This window comes from Mustela lutreola, chromosome 1 (genome assembly GCF_030435805.1).
Source record: "Mustela lutreola isolate mMusLut2 chromosome 1, mMusLut2.pri, whole genome shotgun sequence".
Lineage (NCBI taxonomy): Eukaryota > Metazoa > Chordata > Mammalia > Carnivora > Mustelidae > Mustela > Mustela lutreola.
Window position 1 is genome coordinate 284235562 of NC_081290.1, and position 23078 is coordinate 284258639.

Consider the following 23078-nt stretch of genomic DNA (forward strand, 5'->3'; position numbering starts at 1 on the left):
CAATGGAATATTAGTCAGTGCTGGAAAGAAATGAAGTATCAAGCCATGAAGAGTCATGGGAAGGTCAAATGCGTATTACTAAATGCAAGAAGCCAATCTTGCAAGAAGCCTACATACATGTGATTCCATCTATACGATATTCTGGAAAAGATAAAACCATGGAGATAGGAGAGGGGATCAGTGGTTGCCAGGCATTGAGGGGAGGGATCGTAGGGTGCTAAAACTACTACTCTGTAGTACAGAGTAACATGCCTTACGTAATAGTGGACATATGCCATCCATTTGTCCAAACCCACAGAGCGTGCACCAAGAGTGAACCCTTATGTAGACTGGTCTTGGGTGGTGATGTGTCCAGGTAGGTTCACCTGTTGTAACAAATGTGCCACTCCAGTGGGAGACGTTGATGATGGGGAGGGCTGTTCATGTCGGGGGGGGGGGTCAGTGGGTACGTGGGGAATCTGTATACTTTCTGCCCAGTTTTGCTGTGGCTCTAGAATGCTCTAAAAAATAAAGTCTATTTCGAAAAAGAGAACGTTACTGGCTCATATAATTGAAAAATCCAGGGCTAGAGCAGGCTTCAGTCATGGCTGGATTCAGGGGCTCAGGGATACCATATTGATGCAGTCTTCATCTCTCAGCTGGGCTGATGCAGTCTTCATCTCTCAGCTGGGCTGATGCAGTCTTCATCTCTCAGCTGGGCTGATGCAGTCTTCATCTCTCAGCTGGGCTGATGCAGTCTTCATCTCTCAGCTGGGCTGATGCAGTCTTCATCTCTCAGCTGGGCTTTCTTTCTTCACTGCAGCAGGGGAGGTCCAGGGGTCCCAGGCTCTATGATCCCTTGTATAAAAACAGAGGCTCTTTGGCACTAGGAAATTGCCTAGGTAGGGCTCTTACTGTCTAGCGTGAGCCTGAGCCTACCCCCGGAGTCAGGGAAGGGAGATCCCTCCACCTTCACAAGAGGAAGATTGAGGTCTTGTTGCCGGAGGAAGGGAGACTGAGTTTTGGGCCTGTGATGATGTCCAGATGACCAAGGGCCCTCTAGCTCTAACATCTGATGCTTCCGATGCCAGCTGCCTGCTGGCTGGGAGCAGAAGGCAGGCTTTCTGCACAAGGAGGCAGAGGCACAGTGTTTCAGAGGTCATATGGAATGGCCGTGGGTGGCTGAGAGGGTGCTGGGCATAGTACGAACAAAGGTTGGGTATGTTTTGGGGGCTGCTGAGAAGACCAGTTTGGCTGGACAATGGGCGTGTGAAGTTGGTCTGTGAAAGTATGTTGGGGCCAGACTGGGGCCTCCTGGGATCTGGGTCCTGCCCCCAGCTTTCCCAGCCTCGCCTGTACTGGTTCCTCTGGGTGTTAACATCTCAGGCAGGAACCTCCCTGAGGTGGGGTCTGGTGGGGCGTGGGGAGACACTGTGCTTCTGGGTCTCTGATGCCCACCTCCCTTCAGGCATTCCTGGTCTATGCGGCGGGTATCTACTCCAACATGGGCAACTACAAGTCCTTTGGCGACACCAAGTTTGTTCCCAACCTGCCCAAGGTAAGTTGAGAGCAGGCCGGGGGAGGTGAGGAATTTGGGGCCGGTGGGACAGTAGTGGGGGCCTGGTCACTGCCATGCTCCTCACCTAGCGAGGGAAAGCAGTGTGTCTTCCTGACGGTGCTGACCTGAGGGCGTGTGAACTTCAGTGCTTGCAAAAAGGGAGCCTGGTCATCTCATCCCTGGGGATGGTGGAGAGGCGGGGCGCTGTGAGTCCCTTGCGGGCCAGGACTGTGGAGCTCGGGCCCGTCTTGGGCATCAGCAGTTCTTACTCCCCGGCTCTCAGCACTCGCTGTCCACACAAGTCGCCTGGCCGTCTTGTTGAAATGCAGCTTCTGACTGACAGGTCTGCGGGGGGCCTGAGCTCCAGCATTCCTTCAACAGCACTGACGCTGCCCGTCGCTCAGCTGCACTTTGAGCCTGGCCTTAGGCTTCGGGAGAAGAGCTGGGGGGTGGATGTGGAGGGTGCAGAAGACAGGCTTGGGCGCTGTGGCCCAGCCAGTGGCCTCCTCCCCTGCAGGAGAAGCTGGAACGTGTGATCCTGGGGAGTAAGGCGGCCGGGCAGCACCCGGAAGAAGTCAGGAGCCTCTGGCAGACCTGCGGGGAGCTCATGTTCTCTCTGGAGCCGCGGCTTCGACACCTTGGGCTGGGGAAGGAGGTGAGGACCCCCCATCATGCAGGAAAGTGGAGGGCATCCTTTGGAAGTCACCTGGCATGGAGGGAAGGGTACTGGGCAGGGAGGCAGTGGGCTTCTGTTCTGGCAGTTGTAAGCTAGGAAGCAGGTTGGATGCAATGCTTTCTGAATGCCCTTCCCGTTCCGACAGCCCGGGGTGGTGTGTGCAGGAGGGAGGAAGAGAGGAGCTGGGAGAGGGAGCTGCGGAGGGGTAGGTGGGAAAGGGAGGAGCCTGGGCTTCCCGCCTCTGGAGGCCATTTGGCCACCACGTGGTGCAAGGGACATGGCAAGCCTCCGGGGCGGGCCAGCCTGCGAAAGGCTGGAGCAGAGCTGCAGGAGGGCTGGAGATGGGCCTCTGTGTGCGATTTGTGTTACAGTTTTGTCCCCTGGAAAGAGATGAGGGGGCAGGGGAGAGGCGGCTGGGAGGAGGGGTGGGAGCTGGAAGGAGTGTGTCCCAACCGCGGCAGTTCCTCCTTCCCACCTGTCCCTTGCCCCGACAGGGAATCACCACCTACTTCTCTGGGGACTGTACCATGGAAGACGCCAAGCTGGCCCAGGACTTTCTGGACTCACAGGTTTGAGGGTTAGGGAACGTGGGACGGGGGTTCACAGGGTCCCCTTGCCACTGGCACCCACTCTGGGGTCTCAGCTTGGGTCCAGAGACACAGCATCCTGAGCGTTTGAAGTAGGAAAGACTTGGGAATCCTTGTCTAAGAGTTGGCCTGGCTCCAGTGAGGCAGATGTTCCCAGATGTGCCAGGGACGGAGCACCCCCCCCCCCCCCCCCCCCGCCGCCCGCCGCAGGCTGGAGGCCTTGGTGACAGAATGCGGGCAGGACAGCGGAGACCTCAGAGCCACTTCGGTTGGGCTCCGGAGTCCACTTGTGGCGTTTACCCCCCCAGCAGCTGTGTAAGCAGTTTCCGGGTCTGCTGCATCGCCTCGCCCTGGGTCAGCACTTAGTAAAGGTTGGCGCTCAGCGCCCAGAGCAGAGCGTCTCCGAGAGCCCGGCAGGGGCTGCCCACCCGCTCACTCCCCTCGCTGTGGACTCAGTCAGGCTCCCCCGCACGCCCCAGCCTGCTCTGCCTGCGGACCTCCCCTTCCTGGTGTGAACCCCTTTCCCTCCTCCCGCCTTGTAGCCCGCTCTGGACTTACTCTTCTTCCCCCAATCCCTGCCCTGGTCTTTTCCAGAACCTCAGTGCCTACAACACGCGACTCTTCAAGGGCGTCCTCGAGGACGGGAAGCCGTGCTACGAGGTGCGGCTGGCTTCGGTGCTTGGCGCAGGTGAGCTGCTTCCCACGGCCCTTCTGCTCCCTCCTCAGCACCTCTGCCCCGGGGCAGGGACCGGGCCAGACTCAGGGCAGGGCTTAGTGGGTCCTGCCGGGAGTGACAGGCACGGTAGTCACTGCAGACGCTGACGGTGGACTTCCTGCCGCTGTGGTCACTGCTGTGCAGGATTTCTCTCTCGGCCTCCGGCCTCCTCTCTCTCACTTCATCTACGGCGTGTTCCTCCCACACGGGGCCTGATAGTCACCAGCCTGGCCACTCCAGCAGAAAGAGGGCCCTGAAAACCCCATGTTTGTTGTCACATCTGCTGTCCAGAACTTCGCCCGGTCTGTCCCCTTTCCCACCTCAAAGCCCTGCCTCGCATCTACACGTGACGAACACCTCACTAGCTACTCCAGGACCCTGCCCGGTCTTTCCATGACTTTCTTCCCCTTTCCATCATCATACCCAGTAGCTGTGTGGGCATTTTGTTGTCACTGTTGACGCGGGCTTCTCAGGAGGACGAATTGTGTGTTTCACTGACCACGGTCCCCCCAGTGGCTAGCACTCGGCAGAAACTCAGATCTTTGGTGTGGGACTAGATGAAGATGGCACCCGATCCTTTGGTGGGGGGCACAGAGCATGGCAGAGGGAAAGTTTAGCAATTGGCACGTTGTTGGGTTTGACTAAGGAAAAGGACGCCAGGTCCATGGGACTAGGAATCGATCACGCTGGAACGTAAGCCGAGCCCATGCTTCCGTATGCTCCGCTGTGTGCAAGACAGGGTGCTAGAGGGAGGCTCTGGGGCCCGAGTACCGGTTGTGTTACCTCCTGCTGTGTGCAGCTGCCCCCCACATTTAGGGACATAAATCCACCTCTTCACACTCACAGACTCTGTGGGTCAGGAATCGGGATGGGGCACGATCAGAACAGCTTGTGCCTGGTGACAATGACTGGGGCCTCAGCCTGGGAGACTCGGAGGCCAGGGTGCCATCAGCAGCCAGAGGCTGGAATCCCCCGCAGGCGCACTCATCACACGCCTGGCGGAAGATGCTGGCCGTCAGCTGGGACCTCCGCAGGGGCTATGGGCCGGGACGGCCCACGTGGCTTCCTGACGTTGCTCTTGTTGGCTGGCCTCCCTGAGGGAGCCTGCAGAGAGAGCCAGCCAGAAGCTGGACCCCCTTCGGCAGTCCCTGGTGTCACTTCTGCTAGAGTCACAAGCCTGCCCAGCTTCCAGAGGAGGGCAAAGAGCCCCCGCATCCCGGGGCATGTCACCTTGGGAGGTGGGAGACACCGTGCTGCTCTTTTCTTTTTTACGACATAACCTAGAAGTGTATGCTACTGGTCAGGGATAACAAGCAAAATGCAAGAAATCACCACAAATGTAGTGGCACGAAACAACGTAAATTTATTCTGTTGCTGTTCTGGGGGTCCACAGTCAGAAACAAGACTCCAGTTCCTTCTGGATCCTCCAGGCGGCAGTCTGTTTCCTTGGCTCTTAGCTTCAGGAGGCTGCTTGCTTTCTTTGGCTCCTGTGCCATCCACCTCCTGCCCTCTCTCCAGCATCTTCTTTCATCCCGTCTCCTACTTCCTCTTCACCCTCTCATTTCCTTATAAGGCTCCTTACATTTCGGGTTGACTGTCTTTCTAAATACATTTGCCACCCTAGATTTGAATCCTGCTCTTGGCAACCTTTGGAAACTTACTTTACCTCTCCGTGCCTTAGTTTCCCCATCTGTAAAATGGAGATAACCCCCCAGAGTAGAAGTGAGGCTTAAATGAGTTAACTATATACATAGTTAATATATATATATACACACACGTATATATATATACATTTTTTTAAAATGAAAGTTTACACCATTTCTGTAGGCAGTGGGGAGTCATTGAAGATCTTAGAGTAAGAGCGTCATGGTGAGAAGCTTGCTGGAGTGTCTTAGCCTTTTCCCCAAGCGATCCTTCTTCCCTCAGAGCCTGCTCTGCATTCTGAAATGACTTCCAAGCTGAAGAGCTACGAATTCCGGGGGAGCCATTTCCAGGTGACTCGGGGGGACTATGCCCCTATCCTCCAGAAGGTGGTGGAGCACCTGGAGAAGGCCAAGGTAGGGCTGGCTGGGGGCTGAGGGTCGCAAGCTCCAGATCCCTCTGGGCAGCTAAGACGTGTCGGGACGAGTGGGTGGCCTGAGGCTGACCGGCCCCTGCTCACCCCCAGGCGTATGCAGCCAACAGCCGGCAGGAACAGATGCTGGCCCAGTACATAGAGAGTTTCACCCAGGGCTCCATCGAGGCCCATAAGAGGGGCTCCCGCTTCTGGATACAGGACAAAGGCCCCATCGTGGAGAGGTGAGGCATCTCCTGGCTCTGCACCCTGGCTGCCCCCGTCCTGCCTGGACCTCTTCCATCTCTGCCCTTTGCTCCCCCCAGTTACATCGGGTTCATCGAGAGCTACCGAGACCCCTTTGGTTCCCGTGGAGAGTTTGAAGGTAACTTCTGGGAGGAGGGGGGTCAGCTTGCAAATGCTTATCCCGTGTCCCCTGAGGGTTCTTCCCTCCGCCCTTGGCAATAGTAATACAAATAACCAGAACCAGTGTGGACGATTGATCAGACACTGGGCACTTAGCTACAGGAGCTCATCTGGACACTGTCCTCCCGTGACAATTGCTATCCTCACTTTATAAAGTGGCTACGGAGGTATAGTTGGTGAGTGGCCAAGCATAGCACCTTGGCTCTGAACCACTTTGCTGTGCTGCCTCTGCTGTCTGATCCCGGCACAGGCTACGGCCATTCCAAGCCCAACTTTGCCGCTCATCCGCTGTGTGACCTCCCCAACTGGGTAAACCCCATATCTGAGCATTGGTCACTCCCTTCTGGGTGTCCTGGGAAGAGACATTGCTCAACAGATTTCCAGGCACATAAAAGGTCCTGGGTGAACGGGAGCATAATTGCCATCATGATAGTGAACTTGACTTGGCTGCTGTCATCCCAGGGCAGGTGGGAGGCGGCCCTGGCCCCGCCCCATGCCTATAGCCATACCCCAACTGGACCCACTTGTGGGAGGCAGGCATCTAGCCTGAGGAGTTAGATTTCTGTACAAAGCCTTATTTTCCCCAGCCTCTGGGGACAGAGTCTAGAGCATCCAGTTTCTAGAAGCCAGAGAGATTGGCTTGGGAGGAGAGAGGACAGGCCCCAGCAGCCAGTGGGGAGCTTAAATCTAAGCCCAGAGATGCAGGCCCAGGGCACATGTGGTTCAGGGACCAGAAGGGAGGACAGATGTGCACACCTGCAGCTTCTCTGCCTGGGTCCTGATTGTCCAGGCCTCTCTGACGGCCAACACCCCAGAACCTCTTGAGCAGCCTTGATCTCAGAGGCTCATCTCTTTACCTAACTCACTGTGGTTATTAGAAAAGTAGTCCAGGGGCGCCTGCCCGGCTCAGTCAGTAGAGTGTGTGACTCTTGATCTCGGGGTTGTGAGTTCGAGCCCCACATTGGGTGTAGAGATTACTTAAAAATAAAATCTTAAAAAAAATAAAAAGGGAAAGTCCATGTTCAGGGTCACAAATTTTGGAAAATATACTAAAAATATCATCCGTGATTGTTCCCACTTTAAGGTTAGAAATGGGAGTGTACATTGTCGGGGTTTTTTCCCCCTATTTATTTATTTATTTTAGATAGAGTGGAGGGGGGCAGAGGGAGAGAGAGAATCCACAAGCAGACTCCCTGGCTGAGCCTAGAGCCCCATGTGGGGCTCGATCCCGGGACCCTGAGATCATGACCTGAGCTGAAACCAGGAGCTGGCCACTCAGCCAACTGAGCCACCCAGGCACCCCTGTTTTTTTGTTTTTAGATAGAGCTAATAATGCTTTAAAATGTGTGTTTGTGTGTGTGATTTAAAAATCCATGCTTGTTGTAAGTAATTGGAATAATATAAAAGTATGTAGGATGAAATGTGAAATCGGCCCCCTGTGCCCCTCCTCTCCAGAGGTCAGCACAGTTTACACAATTGAGTATAGGTCTTTCCAGAGCTTTGTTTAAGCACACACGTGAAACTTAACTTATCCAAGTAGATGCAAGTATGTTCTATGGATTGTACTGCCACCTGCTTTTTTTCACCAAATAGTTCAGGTATCTTTTCATATCAGTACATATAGACCTACGATGTTCCTTTTAGTTTTTTTTTTTTTTTTTTTTTTAAGTAGGCTCCACGCCCAGTATGGAGCTTGAACTCATGACTCTGAGATCAAGGGTCACGTGCTTTACCGACTGAGCCAGCTGGACTCCCTCCACCCTGTTCTTTTCATTTTCTATTTTTTTATTTTTAAATTTTTTTAATTTTTAATTTGACAGAGACAGAGAGATCACAAGTAGGCAGAGAGGCAGGCAGAGAGGGAAGAAGCAGGCTCCCCACTGAGCAGAGAGCCCGATGTGGGGCTCAATCCCAGAACCCTGAGATCATAACCTGAGCCGAAGGCAGAGGCTTAACCCACTGAGCCACCCAGGCGCCCCCTTTTTCTTTTTTAAAAAATTTTTCTTTTTTTATTTATTAGAGAGAGAGAGCGTAGGCAAGTGGGCGGAGGAGGGGGCAGTGAGAGAGGGAGAAGCAGACTCCTTGCTAAGCCGGGAACCCGACATGGGGCTTAATCCCAAGACCCTAGAATCATGACCTGAGCTGAAGGCAGACGTTTAACCCACTGAGGCACCCAGGCGCCCCCTCTTCTTTGCTATTTTAATCATCCTGTCTTCCTGACCTGGTATGTCAATTCTACCTGACACAGTGGCTCCAGACAGGGAGGCTTTGCCAGGTCTAACCCCTTGGCCAAGTTAATCTATTCTGTGCAGGATCCTGACCATGCAGTAGTCTAGGCCGGGCCTTTCCACAATAGAGTTCCTGTAGGGGTCCCAGGAATTACACCAAGAAGGGTTCAGTGCAGAGAGGCAAAGGGTCTTGCCTGCAGGACTCTTCAGTATCTCTAATATGCAGAAGTACATTAGGAATCTCTAAGAATTTAGAGATAGAGCATATAGAATTATCCAAACTTATTTGACCAGGAAGCTCTTGCTTTAGGAAGGCTCTCATAGAAACTGCATTTTATGGAGTAGCTTTGGTAACAGAAATGGAAGTGAGGCTCTCTAAAAAGATCAATCCCAGGCCTCCTGTGCACAGCCTCAGTCACCCCCTCATAAGCCAAATACTGAAGCCTTACAGGAGCGTTCAGTTGCCCCCAAAAGAAGGACATATTTTTTGCTCAAGGAGTCCCTTCCACTGGGAATCTGCTCTTTACCCACACCCTCTATGGGCTCCCTGCCCTCTCCTTTAAGATCCATGGCAGAGGTTATCCAGTGAAGCCTTCTTTCTGCATCTACCCCCTCCAGTAATCTCCATGAAGGCAGGGCCAGGCCTGGGTCCCTGCTCTCCCCACCGGCCCGCAAAGGGTACTGCAGACAGTGGACATTTTGAAACATGCATGATGGCTGGAGGGGTCGCAGGGTGGAGTGGGGCACAGGACCCCTCCCAAACCCTGCCAGCCCACAGCTCACCTCCCTCCCTACAGGCTTTGTGGCTATGGTGAACAAGGCCATGAGTGCCAAGTTCGAGTGCCTGGTGGCAAGTGCAGAACAGCTGCTGAAGGAGCTGCCCTGGCCTCCGGCCTTCGAGAAGGACAAGTTCCTCACCCCCGACTTCACCTCCCTGGACGTTCTCACCTTCTCTGGCTCTGGCATCCCTGCTGGCATCAACATCCCCAACTGTGAGCTTCCTTAAGCCGCAGCCGTGTCCCCTGAGAGGTCCCCCCTCTCCCGGCACACAGTTGGCCCGGCCACATGCCCCACTCAGTTCTCCATCCCAGCCTGGTCCTCTTGTCTAGACTTCTGATCCGTGGCCCTTGACTTCTGCCCCTTCTCCCTGGTTCCCTCCCCACCCTCTGCAGATGACGACCTGAGGCAGACGGACGGCTTCAAGAATGTGTCGCTGGGGAATGTGCTGGCTGTGGCCTACGCCACACAGCGGGAGAAGCTGACCTTCCTGGAGGAGGAGGACAAGGTGAGCACCGGCAGCCCAAGGGTTGGGCGTGGGCCTGGACTAACGGCGGACACAGGAAGACGGGGCCCTGTGACTTGGCTTGTTTGCTCACCTGTCAAACGGTGGAGGTGGTCCCTTCCTCCGGGTTGTTGCAAAGAGGCGATGGGCGAAGCGAGAGGCCCCCCCTCCCCCCGTGGAGCCTGGTGGGAAGGAAGCCACTGGCCCTCAGCTTGGCAGCAGGGGCAGCAGGAGGCCGTGTGGCTGCGGTGGGGCGGCAGACAGCATCGGCCTCCGCTTGTCTCGGCAGGACCTGTACATCCGCTGGAAGGGGCCCTCCTTTGACGTGCAGGTGGGACTACACGAGCTGCTGGGCCATGGCAGCGGCAAGCTCTTTGTGCAGGTGAGAACGCGCCCGCAGCTTCCCTCCTCCATGATCAACCCCACCCAGGGTGAAGCCGCAGCATCTTTGCCCTCACCGGCTTCGGATTAGGTGGGGGAAATGGCCCCTAAAGGAGGGAAGTTCCTATCTCATCCTCCCCCAGGATGTCCCAGGAGCCCCAAGGGCATGGGGCCTGCAGGACAGTCCAGCTGAGGTCCCCTGCGCAGAAGGGGTGGCTTGGCTCAGGCCCGGGAAGCCTGCCCTGGAGGTGTGACTCAGCTGCAGGGTCAGGGAGGCTGTGAGGGCAGTCTCTGCAGCTCCCAGTCCTGAGGCTGCAGCATGGTCTGTCTTGGGACTACTATGCCCTGGAACCCGTACCTTTCCAGATATTAACAAGGAGTGAGTCACTTCTCGCGAGAGCAGCGCCTTCCCTGCCAGCCAATCAGAGTGGCTGGAGCCCCTGTGATGCCCCCACTCAGGGGATACAAAGACGACAGGCAGCCTTTGTGCCAGATGGGATGGCCAGAGGCGGGCACAGCCCGGGCATGAGAGAGAGCGGGGTTCTGTTTGGGTCTGCTCCCTGTGAGGTGGGGCTCCTCACTGAGTCCGGAGGGGCTGGAGGTCAGGACCATTCAGAGAGCAGCTCATGGGGGCGGCGGCTTGGCCCTGAGCCTTGTCCAAGCTTTGAAGTCACGGGGAAGTGGGGGACAAATGTGGCCACTCTGTGTCCTTCCGCAAGTCAGTCCTCCTTACTGAGCCTCGGTTGGGCCATCTGTAAAACAGGGACCCTGGCTCCTACCATATGGGCCATCCTGAGGAATAAAAGCAAAGCCCTAGGGCTGCCGACACAGTAGATCCTTTGGAAGTGGGTTTACTGTCAAGAGATAGTGTGCGTGGAGGTTATGTGCTCGATTCCACGCTGGGGCTCATAGTCTCAGCCTCGTTTCCTCCTCTGTGAAGTGGGGTAATAGAACCTTCCGGGGGTTGGGGGTGTGAGGAATAAGTGGGTGGTGCGTAAGACACTTGGCACATGGAGTGGATAGTGAGGCCGATGCTTATTGGAGGTAGAGAGTCGCAGGCTGTGGCCTCTGCCGGCATGGGGAGAGGGCGTGGGAAGCGCGTAGGGGGAGCAGCAGCCAAGCTTTCTAGCCCATCCACTGGCACATATCTGGGGTCCCAGGTCTGGGTTTTGATGTGGCTTGAGGGTGGGAGGAGAGCAGCCAGGGACACAGGACTCTGATTTGGAGGCGGCAGCACGTGGATGGTGCTGGAATCCCCAGGCTGAGGTGCTGGGGTGAGGCAGAGACACCTTTCCCTCACTTGCCCCGTGTCCTGATGCTTGTGCAGGACGAGAAAGGAGCATTTAACTTTGACCAGGAGACCGTGATCAATCCAGAGACAGGAGAGCAGGTGAGGGCGGCCTCAGCAGAACCCCCGTGGTGCTGGGGGGCTGGGCTTGGCTGGGGTGGCAGCTGTTCCTAAGCCTACTTCCTGGGCCTCCCCTCCCAGATTCAGAGCTGGTACCGGAGCGGGGAGACCTGGGACAGCAAGTTCAGCACCATCGCCTCTAGCTACGAAGAATGCCGGGCTGAAAGTGTGGGCCTCTACCTTTGCCTCAACCCCCAAGTGCTGGAGTATGGGCAGCAGGCTTGGGGGTCGGGCCTCCCTTGTGGACGGAGGGCATACTGGCGGGGGTCCGCACCCACGCAGCCTCTGACTGCCCCTGCCTCCTTCCTGTCCCTCTGCCAGGATCTTCGGCTTCAAGGGGGCTGACGCAGAAGACGTGATCTACGTAAACTGGCTCAACATGGTTCGGGCTGGGCTGCTTGCTCTGGAGTTCTATACCCCAGAGACCTCCAGCTGGAGACAGGTAGGGGCCAGCAGGGAGCTGGGGGTTGGGAGGAGGCCTGCAGTGGGGTCTGAGGTCAGGATTCTGGGTATGGGGGTGGGACAACCATACCTACCAAAGAGGCACATGAACTGGGTTTAATCCCAGACTCCACTCCTTATGGGGGTAAGTCACACCGTTGTGAGCCTCAGTGTCCTTGTCTGTGCAATGGGGGTAATAATCTCCCTGCCCACCTCTGAGGGCGAAACCAGACCAGCTGATTTTACCTCGACCGCTCATAGCTGGCTTGCGACAGACTTCCTCTGTGCCACACACAGTTCTAAGCACGTTACCTGAATTAACTCTTTGTTCCCCATGTCAGCCCTAGGACATGGTGCTATTATTACTCTCATTTTAGAGATAAGGAAATTGAGGCACAGAGACATTAAGTAACTTGCTGGTAAGTAGCAAAGCCAGGATTCAAATCCAAGTAGTCCGCTTCCAGAGCGGTTAGCTGAGGCCGCTCACTTATGAGATGGGAAATAGGGTTCACAATAGGAGTGTTCTTCAAAGTCACACAAGTACGTTTTGATAAACTTATGTCATCAGTCTTATGTCAGTCTTGTGTTTTAGAGTTAGGAAACTTAGGTCTGAGTCCTTGATCTCTCTTAACAGCTGTGTGACCCTGAGCAAGTCACTTTACCTCTCTGGGGCTATGGTTTGTCATCTGTACTGGGGTTCATGATGCCCGTTTGGTCCCACTGTTGAGTGCAAACAAGATTGTAGAGGAGAGAGTGCTTGGGGACCTGGACTGTGGGAGACCCCTGTGGGTATCTGGTATCATCTGGGGGGTGTTCGGGAGCAGCGAAGGGCACGGTGGTTGGCAAGGGGGAGCACAGGGCTCTGGGACCTGCCTGGAAATGGCCTTCCTGTTTTCCAGGGCAGCCTGCCTTCCCTCATGAGCAGAGAGGGGAGGAAATATGTAAGGGAAGATGAGTAGAGCAGAAAAAGACCCACAGGGTAAGGGAGAATGAAGTAGTAAGAATAACCGACAATTAATTAATGAGCACATACTGTACATGAGGCTTTGGAGCAGACTTTTGATAGGCCTTATCAGCATGTAAATGACTCCTTTCTTCTTGGTTCTGGCAGGCCCACATGCAGGCCCGGTTTGTGATCCTGAGAGTCCTGCTGGAGGCTGGCGAGGGACTCGTTACTGTCACTCCCACCACAGGGGCTGATGGGCGCCCAGATGCCCGGGTCCGCCTGGACCGTGACAAGATCCGGCCTGTGGGCAAGCCCGCCCTGGAGCGGTTCCTGAGGAAACTTCAGGTAAGCGGAGCCCTTTTGCCCTCCAGCCTCACCCTGTCTCCCCACCCTCTAGCACTGCCGCGGAGCCTTCTGATCATCAGCTCATTCATTCATTCATTCATTCATTCTTTCATCGGACAAGCGTGTATAAAGAGTGTTATCATGCGGGGCACTGAGCATAAGCCGTGAGCAGTTTCTTATGTTGTAGTGAACGTATAAACAATAAGTGAATGAGGTGATTTCAAATCATGACAAGAGCTGTGAAGACAATAAAACTTGGTGATATGATAACAAGTGTAATTGGAGGGGAAAAGAATGCAGAGCCTCCTTAGCCTGGGTGGTCAGGGAAGGCTTCTTGGAGGAGATGGCGTTTAAGCTGCAATTTGAGTGCCAGGCAGGAACCAGCTATGAGAAGGTCCGAGAGCAGAAGAAACAAATGCTCAAAGTCTGGAATGAGCTTTGTGGGTTGAGGGACAGAAGGAGGCCTGGAGCTTAGTAGGTGAAGGACAGTGGTCGCATGGCCCTGGCTTCCCTCCCATTAGGAACCTTTGGGGGTTCTGATGTCAGTATTAGCCAGCCATATAATTAGGGCAACCTGCTCTGCCTTGCTGGGCCCCACTTATCTGTTAAGTGGGATACATCCCCTGCTTCACCTGGCAGGAAGCAAATGACACAACATACTGAGCAAGGAGAATGTTCTGGATCCAAGTCAGTAGGACATTAGATGTGGTCCGTGGGCTAGCAGCATCCACATCACCCAGCAGCAACCTACAAATGCAGATTCCTGCAACCAGCCCAGACCTGATTCAGAAACTGTGAGAGCATGACTCAGGAAGCTGCACGTGTAGCTGCCTGCCAAGTGAGTCTGACATTCAGCAAAGTTTGAGAACCACTCAAGACCCACTCTTTACTGTGCAGGACCTTCCTTTGGAGCTGGGTCCTGCCGGCTTTTCTTTTCCTTTTTTTTAGAAGATTTTATTTATTTATTTGACAGAAAGAGACAAACCAAGACCAGGAACACAAGAAGGGGGAGTGGGAGAGGGAGAAGCAGGCTTCCCGCTAAGCAGGGAACAGGATGTGGGGCTCGATCCCATGACCCTGGAATCATGACCTGAGCCAAAGGCAGACGCTTAATGACTGAGCCAATCAGGTACCCCCTGCTGGCTTTTTCAACTGATAGAAGGCCTAATCTTCAATTCTGCAAGGAGTTCCATGATTATACTCACATCTGTTTCCAGGAAGGATTTAAGGCATTTTTTGAAAAAAGATTTTATTTATTTATTTGACAGAGATCACAAGTAGGCAGAGAGCAGGCAGAGGCAGAGGGGAAGTAGACTCCCTGCTGAGGAGAGAGCCTGATGTGGGGCTCGATCCCAGGACCCTGGGATCATGACCTAAGCTGAGGGCAGAGGCCTTAACCCATTGAGCCACCCAGGTGCTCCAGATTTAAGGCATTTTTTAATGAAAGATATATGTTTGGCCATTAAAGTAAAAGAAAATTAGAAATTAAAAATTAGGGGTGCCTGGGTGGCTCAGTTAGTTAAGCATCTATCTTTGGCCCAAGTCATGATCCAGGGTCCTGGGACCGAGCCCTCCATTGGGGTCCCTGCTTGGCAGGGAGCCTGCTTCTCCCTTTCCCGCTCCCCCTGCTTGTGCTTACTCGTGCTCTCTCTCTCTCTCTCTCTCTCTCTCTCTGTCAAATAAATAAATAAAATCTTTAATAAAAGAAAATCAGGCACCTGGTACCTCAGTCAGTTAAGTGTCTGTCTTTGGCGTGGGTCATGGTCCCAGGGTCCTGGGATCGAATCCTGTATCGGGCTCCCTGCTCAGTAGGTAGTCTGCTTCTCCATCACTCTCTGCCATTCTCCCCAACTCATGTGCTCTCTCTTTGGCTCTGCTCTCTCTTTTAGATAAATAAAATCTTAAAAAAAAAAATTCACTAGCTGCAGGGGTGCCTGGGTGGCTCAGTCAGTTAAGTATCCAACTCTTGATTTCAGCTCAAGGTGTGAACTCATGGTCCTGGGCTCGAGCCCCACACTGGGCTCTGCAAAGAGCATGGAGTGGGCTGGGGATTCTCTCCCTCTCCCTTTCCCTTTGCTCCTCCCCCTGCTCGCACTCTATCTCTCAAATAAATAAATAAAATCTTAAACAAAATCAGTAGACACAAAATGCAATATGGGTCTTAGATCTGGAATAGAAAAAGGTCATTAATGGGACAACTAATGAAATCTAAAAAAGCCTAGAGTTTAGTTGATAGTGATGCACCAGTTTTGTACAGTGTTAACAACAGGAGAAGCTAGCCGAGGGGCATATACAAACTCTCTGTCCTGCCTCCTGTTGGCATCAAGGTTACCAGCTCTCTGGTTTAAGCTGGTAGGATCCGATCTATCAGCTTCATGAGTGTGTCTCCACTACCTTCTGTGTGCTCCATCCTCTTGGGAAGAGAGGAAGGCAAGATGTTCTCTTTAACTGTCCCCCTGGAGGATCCCCCAACAACCCTCTGGAGAATCCTTGTAACCCTGGCTCTGCACTGGGAGGCTTAGCTGGAGTGAGCCCTAGGGGGAGTCCTACTTCACCACCTGCCAAGCAGCCCAAGTAAGGATCAGACCCACAAAATGTCAGATATTTGGAAGAGAACCAAATGGAACTCCCAGAAATAAACTGCAACACCACTGAAACTAAAAATAGGTTAGACAGGTTTGAGATCCAGCTAAAAATAAAAGAAAGTATATGGCATGTAGCACAGAGACCAAGTTAAAAAATTTAAGAGAGATTAAGGGTCGTGGGGACCAGTGCAGAAAAGTCTAGGGTGTGTAAACGGATCCCCAAGAGGAAAGGAGAGCGAGAAGGTGGGAGGAGGCATTAAATAAATACAAATTAAAAATACAATGAAATAAACAAATCTTAATAATAAAAAAAAAAAGTAAAGCGGGAGGGGGAAAACAGAATTCCCACTGAGTGCAGAGCCTTGAGGCGCAATTCTGTGACCCCCGAGATCCTGACCTGAGTGAAAACCAAAAATCAGAGGCTCAACTGACTTGAGCCACCCAGGTGCCCCAGTAAGAATTTTCTTAACTGATAAAGAATGTCTCAGAAAATGAAAATACAGTAACTGTCCTCTGTCCAAACACTGGAATATTCCCTTTAAAATCAGAAAAGACAGGGGCGCCTGGGAGGCTCAGTGGGTTAAAGCCTCTGCTTTTGGCTCAGGTCATGATCTCACGGTCCTGGGATCAGGTCCCGCATCAGGCTCTCTGCTCAGTGGGGAGCCTGCTTCCCCTTTTCTCTGCCTGCCTCTCTGCCTACTTGTGATCTCTGTCAAATCAATAAATAAAATCTTTAAAAATAATAATAATAATTAATTAAATAAAATCATAAAAAGATACCAAAATGTTCCCTAGTTCCACTTCTGATCAACAGCTCGCCGAAGGGCTTAGCTTTTGGAAGGAAACAAGACCGAATTGTGAAGTTTAGGCATTAGAAAGGAAGAACTAAGACTCTACGTTGCAGATTATGTGGCTAAGCGAGTCAAAAGAATATACAAACAAATCAATGAAATCAGCGAGTTTCACAAGGTTGAATAAAGTCCTAAAGCGGGAGTGTTTGGATGGCTCAGTGGGTTAAGCATCTGCCTTCAGCTCAGGTCATGATCCCAGGGTCCTGGGATGGAGCCCCACTGAACACCACTGCTTCTCCCTCTCCCTTTGCCCCTCCCCCCGCTCAAATGCTCTCTCTCACTCACTCTGTTCTCTCTCTCAAATAAATAAAATCTTTAAAAAAAGAAAAGAAGCTGAAAAAAAATTAAAAAAGACAAAGAAACCCAAGTCCCAAGAGGGCTTTTCTGGAACTTGACAAGCTAATGTAAAATTTAGACAGAAGCATAAAGGATCACCAGTAAGAGCCAAGACACTTCTGAAGCAAAATAGGTTGGGAGACTCGTTCTACCAGATACCAGAATTTATCCTAAGATAATTAAGTTCCGTGTGGCCCTGGGGCAGAAATAGACAAATTGACCAGTGGAACAGAGCCAAGAAGCAGCAGTGACTGGGGTATATAATGGAAGGGACATTGCAGACCAGTAGAGAAGGGAGGGACCGTTCGCAAGTTGTGCTCAGACAACCCGTTATCCTCATGGAGAGACAGACTGGATTTCTACCTTCTACCATACACAAAGACAATCCTAGGAGCTTAACAGTTTATATAGAAAAGGCAAAGTTTTTGAGAAGAGTATCTTTAGGACCTCAGAGTAAAGGAAAATTTCTCAAAGCACAAGAAACACTAGCCATCAAAGAAAAGATCAGACCCTTTAACTACATGAAAAATAGCTTTTTTGGGGGGTGCCTAGCTGGCTCAGTCCGTGGAGCATGTGGCTCGATCTCAGGGTTGTAAGTTTGAGCTCCATGTTGGGTGTAGGCTTTAAAAATAAAGCCTTTTAAAAATAAATAAATGTATAAATAAAATTAAAAATACAAACAATGGTAGCTTTTATTCATCAAAAGTTACCATAAAGAATGTGAGAAGACAAGTCTTAAACGCGGATAGGATATTTACTACATAATGTGTGAACAAAAGGTTAGTATTTAAATATATAAAGAACTTTTAAAAAAAAAGGTCAGGAAGAAAAGACAACCGTGCAGAAAAGTAAACAAAACTCATGACCCAAAGAGGAAAATGAAAAAAGCATCAACTTCTGGGAAGATGTTCAACCTCTTGAACGATCAGGAAAGCACAGCTGAAACCACGTGAGCCTGATTCCCACCAGCTTGGCAAACACGGATAGTGCCAGCACTAGCCTGGCATCCAGAGCAGTGAGGACCGCCAGCCGCTGCCTCCGGGAGCATCAGCTTGTGCAGCACCTCGGGAGAGCGACGTGGGCGCGTGGGCTTGTCTAAGGTGGAGCGTCCACCTGGCTTGTAGACCACGGCTTCTCCCGGAGAAACCCGCATCTGTCCCTTCCATCCGTCAGGAGGCGCCCAGGGTGTCCGTGGCACAACTGAGTGGCGCATAGCAGAAGCGGCCCCTGTCCTGGGAAGGGGTTCGCCTTTGGGGTGTTTGCAAGTACAACTCGATCTTGGGCCTCAGGGATCATGACCTGAGCCGAAGGCAGAGACTCAACCGACTGAGCCCTCCAGGCGTCCCAAGCTTGCAACTCTTGATGTCAGGGTTGTGAGTTCAAGCCCCACATTGGGCATGGAGCCTACTAAAATTTAAAAAGATTTTTTTAATTTACAAAAAGGAGGGAACTAATTCTTAAGCTGGGTGCTAGTTATATGGGTGTCTTTTTTTTTTTTTTCAATAACCTAAGTATTCTTTACAACCTACATATTATAACCTACTATATATATACTACATATTTTGTACGTGTGAAAAAAAAATTTTTTTTTAAAGAGCATGATGGTAATGCTTTCTCTGTCTCCAGTTCAAATGAGAAATTCAAATGAGAAACACTAGCTTCACTTTCCTAGGTCCTTACCAGGAGCTAAGCCCTTGATCTGTATTTCTCCCCTAATAAGCACAATTATATGGAGAGAGCAGGTATTGTCCAAGGTGGGCCCAAGCGGCTGGGGCCCCTGGCAAAGCCCCCTGGATGCGGGGAGAGTTACCCTTCGTAGGCACTAATTCCTTCTGCCTTCCTGCAGGTATTGAAGTCCACAGGAGATGTGGCTGGAGGCCGGGCCCTGTATGAGGGGTATGCAGCTGTCACTGATGCACCCCCTGAGTGCTTCCTCACCCTCAGGGACACAGTCCTGCTCCGTAAGGAATCTCGGAAGCTCATCGTGCAGCCCAACACTCGCCTTGAAGGTAATAGGACCCCCGAGCTCCCTTTGATGGGCAAAGGAGGCTTGGAACCCATCCCAGGGCTCAGGAAAGGCTACCTGGGGTGACTTCTGCCTCTCTCCCTCCCTGCCCAAGGCCTCCCCATGCCCAAACCTAGGGCCCAAACCTTAGCATCTGTTACCACCAGCCCCCCAACACAGGGCCGTGCTGTTTATAAGACAGCAACCGGAGTTTTGCAGGCCAAGTGGAAGAGACGGACCCCAGGCGCATGGGGAGGCCAGGCATAGTCCTGGAGGATGAGGCCTGTCGGTGTGTGGAGTCGAGGTGAGGGGCAGGCAGGAGGTGGAGCCCAGCAGGCTGGTGGAACTCAGGGGACAGTGTGACTCTCTAGAGCCCAAGAGAGAGATGAGCAGCCCCATGCGCCCCCTTCTCAAGTGATGAGTCTGTTTCCAAAGCCTTGACCCTGGCCAGGCTGCACTTGGACCTGTTGTCTTAGAAGCCCCCTGCTGCATTCACTTTCCTCTCTCTTGATCCGTCTTCCTGACACCTGTCACTGAGGCACCTCAGCCGAGGTGGTACAGGTAGCGTTAGAGCTGTGCTGTGACCTTGTCTTTGTCCATAAAGCCTGTGTGCTGATGTGCAGGTGTGAGGCTGCAACCAACCCGAATGAGGTCCTTCCTTCAAGCTCTTACTGCTCTCTGTGGCTTCACTCTCTGAATCCTCACCATGGGGGCACCTGGCTGGCTCAGTCAGTAGAGCATGTGACGCTTGATCTTGGGGTCCTGCGTTCGAACCCTACTTTTTTTTTTTTTTTGACAGAGACCACAAGTAGGCAGAGAGGCATGCAGAGAGAGGGGGAAGCAGGCACCCTGCTGAGCAGAGATCCCGATGTGGGACTCGATCCTAGGACCCTGAGACCATGAGCTGAGCTGAAGGAAGAGGCTTAACCCATTGAGCCACTCAGGTGGCCCGGTCTTGTTTTTTTTTTTATCTGTAAGAGATACATAACAAAATATTTGCAGAAGATGACGTATTATGATGTCAGTTATTTGCTTCAGAATACGATGGAGAAATATATGGGATAAAAGGGAGCTGGCTGTGAATTGCTAAAGGTGGGAGATGAGCGCTCCCGGGCTCATCTCCCACCATTGACATAAAGCTCACTTACAAAAATAAAATAAAACAAATTCTCACCATAACCCAATGAGATAGTTACAGTTTACATTTTACAGTTAAGAAAACTGAGGCCCAGAGACAAAAATCTCTCGAGGCTTATGGCTCTTTACTGGAGGAACTTAGAGTTAAATTAAGAATGCTTCTCGCGGGTGCCTGGGTGGCTCAGTGGGTTAAGCCGCTGCCTTCGGCTCAGGTCATGATCTCAGGGTCCTGGGATCGAGTCCCGCATCGGGCTCTCTGCTCAGCAGGGGGCCTGCTTCCCTTCCTCTCTCTTTGCCTGCCTCTCTGCCTACTTGTGATCTCTGTCAAATAAATAAATAAAATCTTTAAAAAAAAAAAAAAAAAGAATGCTTCTCGCAGGGCACCTGGGTGGCTCAGTGGGTTGAAGCCTCTGCCTTCAGCTCAGGTCATGATCCCAGGGTCCTGGGATCGAGCCACTCAGGGGAGCCTGCTTCCACCCTCTCTGCCTGCCTTTCTGCCTACTTGTGATCTCTGTCTGTCAAATTAAAAAACAAAAACAAAAACAAAAACAAAACCTTAAAAAAAAAAAAGAATGCTTCTCGCTCCCATAGTCACGGGCAGTTGTGAAGGTTAAGAGAAATAGTTAACCTCCTACTAGCAAGGAAAACACATTTGCGAGGCTTATTTCTGACTCTTTGTGCTACACTCCAGAGGTCCCAGGGGATTTGGTCCTGACCCCTGGCAGGACTCAGGGACCCCTCTTCCTGGCTCACTTCCCTCCAGGTTCATGTCTTTCCATTTTCCAAGCCCCTGAGCTTGGCCCGCTCCCACAGCCTTTGCACTCACTGTCTCCTCCGCTGGGCACAGTCCTCCCCCAGTCTTTGGTTTGTCCTTCCTGTCATTTTGGCCTCTCTTAAATGACACCTCCTGGGAGAGGCTGTCCCTGACCCCTTCTCCTAAAGCAATCCCTTGATGCACCGTCACTCTGCTGTTTTCCCGTCTGCTTTGCTTCCACATTAGCGGGAACAGCACATCCCCAGCAAGTAGCTAGCATAGGGCCTGGCACACACAAGCTGCTCAGTGCATTTCAAATGAGGAAATGGACAAATCATGCTGGGCACATAGTTAAGTGCTCATTAAAACATCATCGCTTTGATTGTCCCGGCCCTGTTGTGGGCCCTTGCGGATGGACACATGAATCAGACCCAGGCCCTTGCCTCAAGTAGTCCATAGTCCATTAGGAATAAGACCTGGAGAGAAATGATTACACCCAGGGCGTGTTGGTAAGCATCCAAGAGGCCCAAACAGTGGTCTGAACACTTAGAGAAGATCCCATTCACCTTTGAGGGAATCAGGGAAGGTTCTGATGAGGAAGTGGTTAAACTAAGCCTGTAGAGCAGGTAGGGTTTTCAGAGGTATGAGGATGATGATGGTGATGATGACAAGGAATTTTGAGGACGTCTGTGTGCTTGTCACTGGGTAAAACTTTGTATGGATGAACTCATCGACCCCAGGAGGAAGTTACTGCCCCCATATTTCAGTTGGAAACTGAGACACTGAGCGGCCATGCATTTGCCAGGATTTGAACGTGTACTGTCTGAACCCAAAAGCTGTGCACTTAGCCACGTATACCCCACAGGGCCACGGAGCACAGCAGGGCCTGTGAGTGGGTGGAGTAGTGGAACCATGTTGGAGGGAAATGCTTCCTATGAGCGTTCAGGCGACCTTTGGAACAGCCCATGAGTTCAGTGGGTACCCTTTTGGCTCTGCTGGGTGCTCAAGAGAATGGTGCTACTGGTAGCTAGTGCTCGAGCGTTCATCAAGGCATTACTGTGCCCCATCATGGTAGCTTCTTGAGAGAGGACATATTGTGTTCACCCCTACTTTACAGATGAGGAAAGTGAGGCTTAGTGAGGTTGTGAAACTTGCCCAAAGTCCCACAGTAGACAGAGAGAAAACAATTGTTGGACTGTAAGCTCCCGGAGGCCAAGGACCGTCTGTCTAACCTAATATGACACCAGAGTATATACTTATTCAGTGAATGAATGAGCGAATGAATGTAACAATTCATTGCATACTCCCCCTTTAATGCTTCCTTCTTCATAGGGTTATTGCAAGGATTAAATAAGATAATAAAACACTGAGCACATTTTGGCACAGGGTAAGAGGTCAGGAAAAACCACCTGCTCCTATGGTTATGATTGTGATTATCTGCTTCCTATTAAGACCTTTTCCTGCTGCTTTTTCTCCGTCTCTGCAGGTTCAGAAGTGCAGCTTCTTGAGTACGAGGCCTCGGCTGCTGGCCTCATCCGATCCTTCTCTGAGCGCTTCCCAGAGGATGGGCCTGAGTTGGAGGAGGTCCTCATCCAGCTGGCCACAGCCGATGCCCGCTTCTGGAGGTTCCCCAGTGAGAACCCATCTGGCCAGGCTTGAGACAGATTTATGCAGCAACTGCCCCAACTCCATCAAATCAGGGCCACAAGTAGCCCCCCCTTTCCTGGGTGTGCTGGGGAGGAGCTGGAGCTTGGACCTTGGTGCTACCTCAGCCGAGGGTGGTGACACTAGCCCCTTCCGTTTGTCGGCACTTTCCAGTGTCCCGAGCGCTTCTCCTGCGTTACTTCATTTGATCTGCACTGCCCTTGGTAGAGTAGGCAAGGCCCACCCAGCTCCTTGCCCTGCTTCCCAGATGAGGGAATGGAAGTTCTGAGAAGCGACCTGTCTAGATGCTACAGGACTCAAAATGCCTCCCAATCCAGTGCTCTTCATGTGTTGCTTTTATAACCAGAAAATAAACACAAGAAACAACGACCATCTTTGCGATTTGTGTGAATCCTTGCCTCACTTCTCTTTTGCTCCCAGCAGGGTAGAGGGATCAAAGCCTGGGGAAGGTCAGTTTTAGGGTCCCTCTACAACAGGATTTTGATATCGCCTCTAAAGGATGAGACACAGGCACAAGGAGGAACGTGTCACTATTTTTACAGTCCTCCTTTGTGGCATATCCTGTATTTAAAAATATTCCAGGAACCCTGACACCGGAAACTCTCCATTTCAGTCCATCCTAGGATTTAATCTCTCAACCCTGTGCTTTGTTTCTCTGAACCCAGACCTGTAGAATAAGATGGGAAGAAAGATCATACCCCTTTACAGCCGGGTTAGCCG

General features: G+C 52.1%; 1 protein-coding gene across 4 annotated transcripts in view; it reads left to right on the forward strand.

Moving 5' to 3' along the window:
- Nucleotides 1-22728, forward strand: part of DPP3 (dipeptidyl peptidase 3) — a 29755-nt gene extending 7027 nt beyond the window's left edge. For all 4 annotated transcript variants that reach the window (XM_059148292.1, XM_059148303.1, XM_059148312.1 and 1 more), the window contains exons 3-18: nt 1448-1537; nt 2055-2192; nt 2708-2782; nt 3395-3488; nt 5442-5572; nt 5683-5813; nt 5895-5953; nt 9020-9214; nt 9395-9507; nt 9794-9886; nt 11213-11275; nt 11375-11499; nt 11615-11735; nt 12846-13025; nt 18644-18806; nt 22180-22728. In XM_059148292.1, coding sequence (XP_059004275.1) covers nt 1448-1537; nt 2055-2192; nt 2708-2782; nt 3395-3488; nt 5442-5572; nt 5683-5813; nt 5895-5953; nt 9020-9214; nt 9395-9507; nt 9794-9886; nt 11213-11275; nt 11375-11499; nt 11615-11735; nt 12846-13025; nt 18644-18806; nt 22180-22352 — 1944 coding nt within the window. In that variant the 3' untranslated portion in view covers nt 22353-22728. The remainder of the gene's footprint in view (nt 1-1447; nt 1538-2054; nt 2193-2707; nt 2783-3394; nt 3489-5441; nt 5573-5682; nt 5814-5894; nt 5954-9019; nt 9215-9394; nt 9508-9793; nt 9887-11212; nt 11276-11374; nt 11500-11614; nt 11736-12845; nt 13026-18643; nt 18807-22179) is intronic.
- The last annotated feature ends 350 nt before the right edge of the window (nt 22729-23078 follow it).